At 51.2% G+C, this 13,763-nt stretch overlaps 1 protein-coding gene across 1 annotated transcript in view; it reads right to left on the bottom strand.

Moving 5' to 3' along the window:
* Window positions 1-13,763, bottom strand: part of LOC137359986 (dnaJ homolog subfamily C member 27) — a 98,226-nt gene that overhangs the window by 42,949 nt on the left and 41,514 nt on the right. The window contains exons 3-4 of the mRNA XM_068025580.1: window positions 12,057-12,126; window positions 5,519-5,683 (exon numbers count right to left, since the gene is read on the bottom strand). Coding sequence (XP_067881681.1) covers window positions 5,519-5,683; window positions 12,057-12,126 — 235 coding nt within the window. The remainder of the gene's footprint in view (window positions 1-5,518; window positions 5,684-12,056; window positions 12,127-13,763) is intronic.

Below are 13,763 nucleotides of genomic sequence, written 5' to 3'. Positions count from 1 at the left end.
AGGCGGAGGCCTCTGATGACATGGAGGTCTCTGAGTCTCCGCGCCCAAGTGCGAAAAAGAGGAGAAGGCACCCCTCCACAGAAATAACACAGGGCCCTGAGGTGCAGGGCCCATCTGTTGGAGGGGAGCTGCCTCCTGTTTCTGGTCCTCAGGTGCCCCCTACCGCCACCACCAAGGCTGCAAAGTCCGGGCAGGTGCCCCCTATTCCTCAGGATGGAGGGGAGGGGATGGCCCCGGTACGTGAGGCCCCTCCTGAAGGAGTAAGTGGGGCCCTGCTTGTGGTGGGGGAGCCTGGGGAAACCGCCCATTCCGCCACTGCGACTGGGTCGGGTGTCCTGAATGAAGGGGAGGGCGAGGCCCCAGAGGGTCGGGCCTCCCAGCCGGAGTCCACCACCAACCAGGAGACACCCGACCCAGTTATAACTGAGAATGCTGCCCCATCTGCTGGGCCTGTGGGTGCTGGCGGAGCGGGAGATGGCCTCCTCTCGCCGCCTCCAGTCTCGGCTCCGGCTGGTTTCCCGGAGTCCGGAACTTCTGTCTCCCCTGGACCAGTCATTGGCCTGGGGATGGAGGTGGAGGGGGGTCCTGAACCGCTGGTGCCTACAGGCTCCAGTTTCACAATAGAACCCAGAGAGGAGGACTCCGCCATCGATCCTGGGGGTGGGATCGTGACGGAGGCGGGACCAGCTGGCGCGGCCGGGACGTCCGCCCCACAGTGTGTGGTGGATGTGTTGGCCGCTGGCGGTGACGACCCGGAGGAGGATGGGGATTCGGTGCGGGGCACGGAGGATGATCTTGATTCCATCGCCAGTGAGGTGGTGGAGTCCCTCGTGCCTCCCACCGAATCTCCTCTCATCCCCACGGCGGAACTCCGGGATTTCCTCGCGGCTTGCAGGGGTTGCCGCAATAAAGTTCAGCTGGCCCTCGACCGTTGGTCGAATCTGGCGCTGATCATCCAGTCCGTCCGTGCCGCCCTTAAGATAGCGGGCAAGCGCGCGGACGTGAAACTGGTTGAGAGGCGCCGTTTTAATGTGTTCCTCAATGGGTTGCTGGGGGAGTGGAGGGCCAGGTGCACTTCCACTCCCTCCTCACAGTGAGCTGTTGGTGACGGGTTTTAAGTACCTTTGACATGAAGATAACCATAGCCAGCCTCAACATCAACGGCAGCAGAGGGGCTCACCGCAGATTTCACAATCTCTCAGTCCTTAGGGAAGGGAGATACGCGGTGAGCTTTCTGCAGGAAACCCACACCGTTCCGGGAGACGAAGCCACCTGGCTCCTGGAGTGGCAGGGTGGGGTCTACATGAGTCACCTCACCCCTATTTCTAGTGGGGTGGCTATCTTGTTGGCCCCGACTTTTCAGCCGGAGATCTTGGGGGTCAAGGAGCTAGTGCCGGGCCGCTTGCTCCACCTCGCCGTTCGCCTGGGTAGCGTGCCGCTCCACTTTGTGAACGTGTACGCGCCCAGGCCCGGCGCTTTGCAAGCGCGCTTCTTTGAAGAAGTGTCCGCTCTCTTGAGCTCCATCGATAGCGGCGAGTGCATCATCCTCGGGGGGGATTTTAACTGCACCCTCGAGGTGGGGGATCGCTCCGGTCCCCAGCGCGGCCAAGCGTCGGTGGAGAAGTTGAGGGGACTGATCAGCTCCCTTAACTTGGTGGACGTCTGGCGGAATCTCCATCCCGACTCCAGCGCCTTCACATGGAGGTCTGGAGGAGGGGGGTCGCGAATCGACCGCCTCTACATTTCGCAGGCGTACGTCTCCCGCGTTTCGGCGGCCTCCATGCGGCTGGTGCCGTGCTCGGACCACCGCCTGGTGTGGGCGGAGTTCACTCCGCTCCGCACGCGGGCGGGGTCCGCGTACTGGCACTTTAACAACCGGCTGCTGGAGGACGTGCGATTTCGGGACTCGTTCTGTCGATTCTGGGCCGACTGGAGAAGGAAGCAGGGGGGCTTCCCCTCCTTGAGGCTATGGTGGGATGTGGGCAAGACTCACATCCGCGTCTTCTGTCAGGAGTACGCGAAGGGGTCGACCAAGAGGCGGGAAGCCGAGATCGGGCGCCTTGAGAGGGAGGTGCTCAACTTGGAATCCCGCCTCGGTCATGCCGTCGCGGACCCGGCCCTGTGGCAGGCGTACAAAGAGAAGAAGGGCGCGCTGAGGAACCTGCAGCTCATAGGGTCCCGAGGCGCGTACGTGAGGTCGCGGATCCAGATCCTGGAAGATTTGGACCGCGCCTCACCCTTCTTCTACTCGCTGGAAAAATGGCGGGGGGTCCGTAAGCAGCTCGTCGAGCTGCTGGCCGACGACGGATCCTCCATCACGGATCCGGAGGGAATGGGCCTCCTGGTCCGGACGTATTACAGTGCGTTGTTCTCTCCGGATCCGTCCAGCGAGGATGCGCGCAGAGTTTTGTGGGAGGACCTGCCGCAGGTCAGCCCGGAGGGCGCCGAAGGATTGGAGGCTCCGCTCACGTTGGCGGAGCTGACTGGCGCCCTCCACCAGCTCTCGAGGGGCAAATCCCCAGGGCTGGATGGGTTGACCATGGAGTTCCTCAGGGCGTTCTGGGACGTCCTGGGGGACGATTACGCGCGGGTCCTGGGGGAAAGCCTGGCGACCGGGGAGATGCCCCTCTCGTGGCGCAGGGCGGTCATCGTCCTGCTGCCGAAGAGGGGCGATCTCCGCCTGCTTAAAAACTGGCGTCCGGTCTCCCTCCTCAGCACGGATTATAAGATCTTTGCCCGGGCTATGTCTACCCGCCTAGGCTCCGTGCTGGCCCACATGATCCACCCCGACCAGTCCTACACGGTCCCGGGCCGGTCCATCCAGGACAACATCCACCTGGTCCGGGACCTGATCCATCTTTCCCAGAGGACTGGTCAGTCGGTCGCCTTTCTCTCCCTCGATCAGGAGAAGGCGTTCGACAGGGTGGATCACGATTACCTTTTCGGGACTCTGCGCGCTTTCGGACTCGGGCCGCATTTCGTGGCCCGGGTCCGACTTTTATACGCCGCCGCAGAGTGTCTAGTCAAAGTTAACGGGTCCTTGACGGCGCCCCTTCGATTTGGGAGAGGAGTGCGTCAGGGGTGCCCCATGTCCGGCCAATTGTATACCATCTGCGTGGAGCCCTTCCTGTGCCTGCTTCGCAGGAGGTTGATGGGATTGGCTCTACGCGAGCCGGCCATGCGGGTCGTCCTCTCGGCTTACGCCGACGACGTGCTCCTCGCAATCACAGATCCCGTTGACTTGCGGAGGATGCGCGACTGCCAGCAGACCTTTTCTGCCGCGTCCTCCGCGAGGATTAATTGGGAGAAATGTTCCGGACTCCTGGTTGGCCAGTGGCGGGTGGACTCCCTGCCGGAGGAGATGACACCTTTTGCGTGGAGCACCACGCACCTCCTCTATCTGGGAGTCCACCTTAGCCCCGCTGAGGAAGCCTGGCCGGCAAACTGGCAGGAGTTGGAGGCGAAAGTCACCGCTCGGCTGGGGCGCTGGACAGGACTGCTCCGAGTGCTTTCCTACAGGGGCCGAGCGTTGGTCATAAACCAACTGGTGGCCTCCATGCTGTGGTACCGGTTGGTCACTTTGGCCCCGCCCCCTGTATTTGCCACCAAGATCCAGAAGAAACTCGTCGATTTCTTCTGGGGCAAGAGGAAACACTGGGTCTCTGCCGCGGTCCTGAGTCTCCCGATCGAGGAGGGCGGTCAGTCGCTGGTGTGCGTCCGCACCCAGGCTGCGACTCTCCGCCTTCGGACCCTGCAGAGATACCTGTACGTCGAGCGTCCTCCCAGATGGTGTGCGCTGGCGACGTATTTTTTCCGCCAGTGTCACTGCCTTCAAGACGACACGCAGCTCCCGGTGGAGTCCGTTAGCCGCGCCTCTCTGAGGGAGTTGCCTGTCTTTTACCGGGATCTTTTCCGAGTCTGGAACATGGTCGCCTCCAGTCAGGGCGCTCCCCCGCCGGCGGAGGAGAGCGCCTCGGCTGTCCGGGCGGCCGACTCCGGGGACGGCCCGGCGGGCGGAGGAGTAGCCGAAACCCCCGGGACGCCCCTCACTGCGGGTGGCGAGGGGGCTCGGGAGTGCGGAGCGATCCCGGCCGAGCTGACCCCCGCTGGGCCGGAACTGCTCATCGGACCCAGGCCCCGAAACCCTCCTCGGGAGCCGGTCCCGCACAACCCGAGCCGCCTCTCGGGAATGCCCTCCGTGCCATTCCAATCGGCGCGGAGGGGTTTCCTGTACGGGCTGCTCCTGCACACTTTCCACTTCCTCGCCCTCGTCAGCCGGCCGGACACGCCCTGGCGGTCCGCGTTGCCAACTGGCGGCGAGGGGAAACCCCGATGGAGGTCTCTCTACGCGGGAGTCTTCCCCCTTTACATCGGGGACCTGGGGTGGAGGGTGCTGCACAGAGCAGTCCCGTGCAATAGGCTTTTAAGTAGGTTCACGGACTCCCAGGCCAGCTGTACTTTCTGCGGCCTGGACGAGTCCGTGTTCCACATTTATACGGAGTGTGCGAGGTTGCAGCCCCTATTTGAGTATCTGAAGGGGCTGCTCCTCAAATTCTGGCTGCACTTCAGTCCCACGCTCCTGATCTTTGGGCACCCGGTGCGGAGGGGCTTGGGCCGGGAGGAGGATCTCCTCGTCGGTCTGCTCCTGGGCCTGGCCAAGGTGGCAATTCACAGGTCCAGGTTGCGGGCCGTCGGGGGTTCCGTCCTCCCCGATTGCCTGCCCCTCTTCCGCGGTTACGTTCGCGCCCGGGTGTCCCTGGAAAAGGAGCATGCGGTGTCCGCCGGTACGCTTGAGGCCTTCCGCGACCGGTGGGCACCGCAGGGACTGGAGTGCATCGTCGACGCCGAGAATGGCATTTTAATTTGAGTTTTTTGTTTATTTATCTGTTTTAATAAAGTTATTTTAAAACTGTAAATATGTACATAAAGGGGGCCTGAGGGATAAAGGCCCCCTCGATGTGAAAAATATAAAAGGGGCCTGGGGTATAAAGGTCACCTTGTAAAAAAAAAAAAAAAAAAAAAAAAAAAAACGGGGATTGGCTCCTCTGTAAAAAAAAAAAAAAAAAAAAAACGGGGGTTAGATACAGAGTAAATCTTCCTCTACACTGTCCCCATCAAACACTCCCAGGACAGGTACAGCACGGGGTTAGATACAGAGTAAATCTTCCTCTACACTGTCCCCATCAAACACTCCCAGGACAGGTACAGCACGGGGGTTAGATACAGAGTAAATCTTCCTCTACACTGTCCCCATCAAACACTCCCAGGACAGGTACAGCACGGGGTTAGATACAGAGTAAATCTTCCTCTACACTGTCCCCATCAAACACTCCCAGGACAGGTACAGCACGGGGGTTAGATACAGAGTAAATCTTCCTCTACACTGTCCCCATCAAACACTCCCAGGAAGAAAAAAAAAAAAAAAAAAAAAAAATGGGTTAGATACAGAGTAAAGCTCCCTCTGCACTGTCCAAAGTCTGAATAGAGAGCGAAACCAGCTGGCTCAATGACTTGTTACCTTGTTAGCGCAGACAATGAACACAATGTTTTCCATATTCCCATGAGGCCCCAGTTCTTGCTTCATCTCAGCGAGCCAAGTGTCCAGCGCATCGAAGGAGTCCTTCTGTCCGACATCATAGGCAAGGATCACCCCTTGAGTGTCTTTGTAAAACTCATTGCGCACCTGTTACGAACAAAACCATGACTAAAAATCAAGCAATTTAAACCAAGCAGTGCTACTAACATTAGCAGTGGAAATGGGGGTCCCGATAGATGAGTGAGTGTTATCTTTTGCAGTCCAGAATGGGAGTATTTGGGAGCACAAAGCAGGGAGGGAGGGGGCAGGGGAGATAGAGATAGAGACTTGCATTTATATAGCCATTTTCATGACCAGACGTCTCAAAGTGCTTTACAACCAATGAAGTACTTTTTGAAGTGTAATCACTATTGTAATGCAGGGAACATGGCAACCAGTATGCACACAGCAAACTCTCACAAACAGCAATGTGATAGTGACCAGATAATCTGTTTTTATGATGTTGATTGAGGGATAAATATTGGCCAGGGTACTGGGGCTAACTTCCCTGCTCTTCTTCAAAATAGCACCATGGGATCTTTTACAAGCACCTGAACAGCAGATGGGGCCTCGGTTTAATATCTGATCTGAAAGGCGGCACCTCTAACAGAGCAGCACTCCCTCAGTACTGCACTGGAGTGCCAGCCTTGATTTTTGTGTTTAAGCCCTGCAGTGGGACTTGAACCAAGAACCTTGTGACTCAGAGTTGAGAATGCTACCAACTGAGCCATAGCTGGACACAAAATAACAGGCCTTCCAACTAATGGCTCATTACCACCAGTTGTAAGGAAGATGAGCGCTATTCCGCAAAGATAGGTTACATCTGAATGGGGTAGCAGCTAATAAACTGGAAGAATCGATACATTGAATAATAGAAAATTTACGGCACAGAAGGAGGCCATTCAGCCCATCGTGTCTGCACCGGCCGAAAAAACTACCCGCCCAATCTAATCCCACCTTACAGCACCTGGTCCATAGCCTTGCAGGTTACAGCACTTCAGGTGCATGTCCAGGTACCTTTTAAATGAGTTGAGGGTTTCTGCCTCCACCACCAATCCTGGCAGTGAATTCCAGACACCCACCACCCTCTGGGTGAAAAGGTTTTTCCTCATGTCCCCTTTAATCCTTCTACCGTTCACCTTAAATCTGTGCCCCCTAGTAATTGACCTCTCCGCTAGGGGAAACAGGTCCTTCCTGTCTACTCTATTTAGGCCCTTCATAATTTTGTGCACCTCAATCAAGTCACCCCTCAGCCTCCTCTGTTCTAAGGAAAACAACTCTAGCCGATTCAATCTTTCATCACAGCTGCAATTTTCAAGCCCTGGCAACATTCTTGTGAATCTCCTCTGTACTCTCTCCATAGCAACCATGTCCTTCTTGTAATGTGGTGACCAGAACTGTATGCAATACTCCAGCATTTTATACAGTTCCAGCATTACATCTCTACTTTTGTATTCTATACCTCAGCCAATAAAGGGAAACATTCCATAGGCCTTCTTCACTATTCTGTCTACCTGTCCTGCCACCTTCAGACACTTGTGGACATGCACTCCAAGGTCTCTCACTGCTTCTACCCCTCTCAATATCCTTTCGTTTATTGTGTATTCCCTCACTTTGTTTGCCCTCCCCAAGTGCATTATGAAGAAATGAAGTCAGGTAAACCAGGAAGGAAGGGACAACAAGTTGGCAGGAAAAATGGTAACTGAACAATGGGCTACCTTCAAAGAAGAGATAGTTCAGACACAGACAAGGTATATTCCCATGAAGGAAAGATGGGGCAAACAAATCCAGAGCTGCCTGGATGGCAAAAGAGATACATATTAAGATGAAGAAGAAAAAGTGTGCTTATGACAGATGTCAGGTGGATAATACAATGGAGAACCAGGCTGAATATAGAAGGTTCAGAGGGAAGTGAAAAAGCAAATAAGAGAAGCAGAGAGGAAGTATGAAAACAGACTGGTAGCTAACATAAAAGGAAATCCCAAAGTCTTCTATGGGCAAATTAGTAGTATAAAAGGTGGCAAAAGTTGGAGTAGAGCCAATTAGGGACCAAAAAGGAGATTTACACATGGAGGTAGGGGAAATAGCTGAGGTATTAAACGAATACTTTACATCTGTCTTTACCAAGGAAGAAGATGCTACCCAGGCCACTGTGAAAGAAGAGGTAATTAATACATTAGAAGGATTTTTTAGAATTAGAACATTACAGCGCAGTACAGGCCCTTCGGCCCTTGATGTTGCGCCGACCCGTGAAACCATCTGACCTACACTATTCCATTTTCATCCATATGTCTATCCAATGACCACTTAAATGCCCTTAAAGTTGTCGAGTCTACTACTGTTGCAGGCAGGGCGTTCCACGCCCCTACTACTCTCTGAGTAAAGAAACTACCTCTAACATCTGTCCTATATCTATCACCCCTCAACTTAAAGCTATGTCCCCTTGTGTTTGCCATCACCATCCGAGGAAAGAGACTCTCACTATCCACCCTATCTAACCCTCTGATTATCTTATATGTCTCTATTAAGTCACCTCTCCTCCTCCTTCTCTCCAACGAAAACAACCTCAAGTCCCTCAGCCTTTCCTCGTAAGACCTGCCCTCCATACCAGGCAACATCCTAGTAAATCTCCTCTGCACCCTTTCCAAAGCTTCCACATCCTTCCTATAATGCGGTGACCAGAACTGCACGCAATACTCCAGGTGCGGTCTCACCAGAGTTTTGTACAGCTGCATCATGACCTCGTGGCTCCGAAACTCGATCCCCCTACTAATAAAAGCTAACACATCATATGCCTTCTTAACAGCCCTATTAACCTGGGTAGCAACTTTCAGGGATTTATGTACCTGGACACCAAGATATCTCTGTTCATCTACACTACCAAGAATCTTCCCATTAGCCCAGTACTCTGCATTCCTGTTACTCCTTCCAAAGTGAATCACCTCACACTTTTCCGCATTAAACTCCATTTGCCATCTCTCAGCCCAGCTCTGCAGCCTATCTATGTCCCTCTGTACCCTACAACATCCTTCGGCACTATCCACAACTCCCCCGACCTTAATGTCATCCGCAAATTTACTAACCCACCCTTCTACACCCTCTTCCAGGTCATTTATAAAAATGACAAACAGCAGTGGACCCAAAACAGATCCTTGCGGTACACCACTAGTAACTAAACTCCAGGATGAACATTTGCCATCAACCACCACCCTCTGTCTTCTTTCAGCTAGCCAATTTCTGATCCAAAGCTCTAAATCACCTTCAACCCCATACTTCCGTATTTTCTGCAATAGCCTACCGTGGGGAACCTTATCAAACGCCTTACTGAAATCCATATACACCACATCCACTGCTTTACCCCCATCCACCTGTTTGGTCACCTTCTCGAAAAACTCAATAATGTTTGTGAGGCACGACCTACCCTTCACAAAACCGTGCTGACTATCGCTAATGAACTTATTCTTTTCAAGATGATTATAAATCCTGTCTCTTATAACCTTTTCCAACATTTTACCCACAATCGAAGTAAGGCTCACAGGTCTATAATTACCAGGGCTGTCTCTACTCCCCTTCTTGAACAAGGGGACAACATTTGCTATCCTCCAGTCTTCCGGCACTATTCCTGTCGACAATGACGACATAAAGATCAAGGACAAAGGCTCTGCAATCTCCTCCCTAGCTTCCCAGAGAATCCTAGGATAAATCCCATCTGGCCCAGGGGACTTATCTATTTTCACACTTTCCAAAATTGCTAACACCTCTTCCTTGTGAACCTCAATCCCATCTAGCCTAGTAGTCTGAATCTCAGTATTCTCCTCGACAACATTTTCTTTCTCTACTGTAAATACTGACGAAAAATATTCATTTAACGCTTCCCCTATCTCCTCTGATTCCACACACAACTTCCCACTACTATCCTTGATTGGCCCTAATCTAACTCTAGTCATTCTTTTATTCCTGATATACCTATAGAAAGCCTTAAGGTTTTCCCTGATCCTATCCGCCAATGACTTCTCGTGTCCTCTCCTTGCTCTTCTTAGCTCTCCCTTTAGATCCTTCCTGGCTAGCTTGTAACTCTCAAGCGCCCTAACTGAGCCTTCACGTCTCATCCTAACATAAGCCTTCTTCTTCCTCTTGACAAGCGCTTCAACTTCTTTAGTAAGCCACGGCTCCCTCGCTCGACAACTTCCTCCCTGCCTGATAGGTACATACTTATCAAGGACACGCAGTAGCTGCTCCTTGAATAAGCTCCACATTTCGATTGTTCCCATCCCCTGCAGTTTCCTTCCCCATCCTACGCATCCCAAATCTTGCCTAATCGCATCATAATTTCCTTTCCCCCAGCTATAATTCTTGCCCTGCGGTATATACCTGTCCCTGCCCATCGCTAAGGTAAACCTAACCGAATTGTGATCACTATCACCAAAGTGCTCACCTACATCTAAATCTAACACCTGGCCGGGTTCATTACCCAGTACCAAATCCAATGTGGCATCGCCCCTGGTTGGCCTGTCTACATACTGTGTCAGAAAACCCTCCTGCACACACTGGACAAAAACTGACCCATCTAAAGTACTCGAACTATAGTATTTCCAGTCAATATTTGGAAAGTTAAAGTCCCCCATAACAACTACCCTGTTACTCTCGCCCCTGTCGAGAATCATCTTCGCTATCCTTTCCTCTACATCTCTGGAACTATTTGGAGGTCTATAGAAGACTCCCAACAGGGTGACCTCTCCTCTCCTGTTTCTAACCTCGGCCCATACTACCTCAGTAGACGAGTCCTCAAACGTCCTTTCTGTCGCTGTAATACTCTCCTTGATTAACAATGCCACACCCCCCCCTCTTTTACCATCTTCTCTGTTCTTACTGAAACATCTAAATCCCGGAACCTGCAAAATCCATTCCTGCCCCTGCTCTACCCATGTCTCCGAAATGGCCACTACATCGAGATCCCAGGTACCAACCCATGCTGCAAGCTCACCCACCTTATTCCGGATGCTCCTGGCGTTGAAGTAGACACACTTTAAACCAAATTCTTGCTTGCCAGTGCCCTCTTGCGTCCTTGTAATTGATAAGGAGGACTTGCAGGTTGTTAGGTAAATTGGCCATTGTAAATTGCCCCTAGTGTAGGTAGGTGGTAGGAGAATGGTGGGGATGTGCATAAGTCATTGAAGATGGCAGGATAGGTTGAGAGAGTGGTTCATAAAACATACAGTATCCTGGGCTTTATTAATTGGGTCATAAGAGTACAAGAACAAAGAGGTTATGGTGAACTTATATAAGCACTAGTTTGGCCTCAGCTGGAGTATTGTGTCCAGTTCTAAGCGCCACACTTTAAGAAAGATGTGAGGGCATTGGATAGAATGTAGAAAGGATTCACAAGAATGGTTCCAGGGATGAGTAACTTCAATTGTTAAGACAGATTGGAGAAGTTGGGACTGTTTTCCTTGGAGAAGAGACGGCTGAAAGGAGATTTGATAAAGATATACAAAATCATGAGTGGTCTGGATAGAGTAGATAAAGAGAAACTGTTTCCACTTGTGAAAGGGTTGAGAACAAGAGGGCACAGATTTAAAGTAATTGGCAAAAGAAACAAAAGCAACATGAGGAAAAACTTTTTCATGCAGTGAGTGGTTAAGGTCTGGAATGCACTGCCTGAGAGCTTGGTGCAGCCAGGTTCAATCAAGGCATTCTAAAGGGAATTAGACAGTTATCTGAAAAGGAAGAATGTGCAGGGTTTCGGGAGAAGGCGGGGGAATGGCACTAAGTGTACTGCTTGTTGAGCGAGCTGGTGCAAATACGATAGTAATAGTTCTGCAACTCTGTGATTCTGTGATGGGAATAAACAGAAGACTTGAAAAATTGGGGTTGTTTTGATTAGAAGGCAGATAAAAGGATAATTTGACAGAGATGTTTAAAATTATGAAGGGATAAGATAAAGGAGACAGAACGATTCCAGTCTTGAACTGGGATGATAGATACAAGATTAAATAAGACAGAAAGCAGGATAAGCTTTGTAAAAAAAATGATAATTATGAGGCTTTGGAACTTACTCCCACAGTTAGTGATTGAAGCAGAGATCAGGTCAATATTTAAGCACAGGTTAGAGAGGCAGTTGATGGAATGGGAGATAAAGGGATAAGATGGGTACACAGGATTAGGATACTGCTCGTGTGGAGGATAACCACCAACAAGGACTTGCTAGGCTGAACAGCCAGCTCTGATAAAATATCTGTGTAATTTTAATGTCAAAGATCCCATGACACTATTTGAAAAGCAGGAGAGTTCTCCTGGTGACCATAATTATCCCTCAACCAACAGCTAAAACAGATGAACCGGTCATCTCATTGCAAGCTATGGGACCTTGCTGTGTGCAAACCGGCTCGTGCATTTGCCTACACAATAGTGACTATACTTCGGTCACCCCTGGAGGTGAAAGCAGCCATACAAATGCACAATCTTTATCTATCTTACCTACCTCATAGAAGAAAGGATGACCTGCCATATCAAAGATGTTAACTTTAATCTCTCGATCTCTCACCTGTACCCTGAGGGGGCAAAAAACAAAAATGAAACCATCTGGTGAACAGCTTTGCATTACTGGTGCTCAATTACACTTCTGTCCTGCAACATTTATCCAAACTACATCTCCAGCCTACACTTTCCCAAGGCTCCAGAACCTCTCCTGGACTAGGAGCACTTTCCCAGGGCCCCGTTGTTCCAGAACCTCTCCTGAACTGGAGCACACTTTCCTCAGGTCCTGTGGGACTGAAACTCTCCTTGAACGAACGCACTTTCCCAGGGCCCCATGGGACTGGAACCTCCCCTAGGCTGGGAACACATTATCCCAGGGGCCTGCAGTCCCATTTTGTAATTCCCCTTGCTTTCAGTGGATCCACTCTTGGATATTGACGATACCATGGAGTTATGATATTTTTCTACAAAAAACGGGGCTTCAGCCCAACTGCTAAACCACTGTCGACACCTAATTAGACTGAATATTCAAGGCCTCTTCATACTGCAGTCCATGTTTTACTATGATTCCTTGTAGGTTACAAGTACACTGCTGCCCTTTAATTGTCTCTGGATAGCATCACCAAGCTTGTATGGGAAGCAGGAAACGAGAGACTTCAGCACTCGCCACAAGCTCCATTCTTTTTCCAGTGATCCTATCCTGTCCCTCCAATCTTGTAAACTAAACCAGACTGTTCACAAGCTTGGCATCCTATCCCAACACCATGCTGAGTTTCCAGCCCAATATCCACCCATCACAAAGACCACCTCCAGAACACTATGTACACCTGCTCCTACCTCAACCCCTGAAACACTCATGTCCATTAACTTCAGACTCGACTCTTCCAATACTCCCTTGGCCAGCTTCCCATGCTATACCCTTCGAAAAACTTCAGCTCATCCAAAATACATATCCCATCCCACACTACATCCCGCTCACCCAACAGCCCTGTGCTCACAGACCTGCACTGCCTCCCCTTCATCCAACACATGAAATTTTACATCATCATGTTCCTCATCTCCATGGCCTTGCCCTTCCGTGATTCTGGCCTTTTCGTGCATTCTAGCCCCCTTCTCTTCCTCAACCATGCTAACAGACCTTGGAACTCCCTCCCTAAATCTCTCCACCTCTCCCCACCCATCTCCGGCCCTAAAAAAATCTCTTCAGTTCCTGGTACCGTACCTCAGGAAGGAAGGGTGCAGCACAGATTCACCGGAATGATACCGGGACTTAAAATGTTACACAAACTAGGCTTCTGTTCCCTAGAATATAGAAGGATGAGGGCAAATCTGATGAGTTAAAATGACGAAGTATTTCTGTTGCTGGGGAAATCCAGGAAAAGGGGATACAATATTAAAATTAGAGTTAGGCTATTCAAGGGTAACGTCAGCAAGCACATCTACTCGCAAATGGTAGTTGAAATTTGGAACTCTCTCCCCCAAAAGGCTCTGGACACTGGACTCGGTGTGTTGCTGCAGTGCATCTTGCATTAGGTTCACCACCAATGCACGGTGGCAGCAGTGTGAAGGGAGTAAATGTTGAAGGTGGTGAATGGGATGCCAATCAAACTTTGTCCTGGATGGTGTCGAACCTCTTGAGTGTTGTTGGAACTCCACCCATCTAGGCAAGTGGAGAGTATTCCATCACACTCCTGACTGTGCCTTGTAGATA

Source organism: Heterodontus francisci, unplaced genomic scaffold (genome assembly GCF_036365525.1).
Source record: "Heterodontus francisci isolate sHetFra1 unplaced genomic scaffold, sHetFra1.hap1 HAP1_SCAFFOLD_410, whole genome shotgun sequence".
NCBI classification, from domain to species: domain Eukaryota; kingdom Metazoa; phylum Chordata; class Chondrichthyes; order Heterodontiformes; family Heterodontidae; genus Heterodontus; species Heterodontus francisci.
Note: the sequence above shows the minus strand (reverse complement) of the source record. Positions and strands in the feature narration are given on the sequence as shown.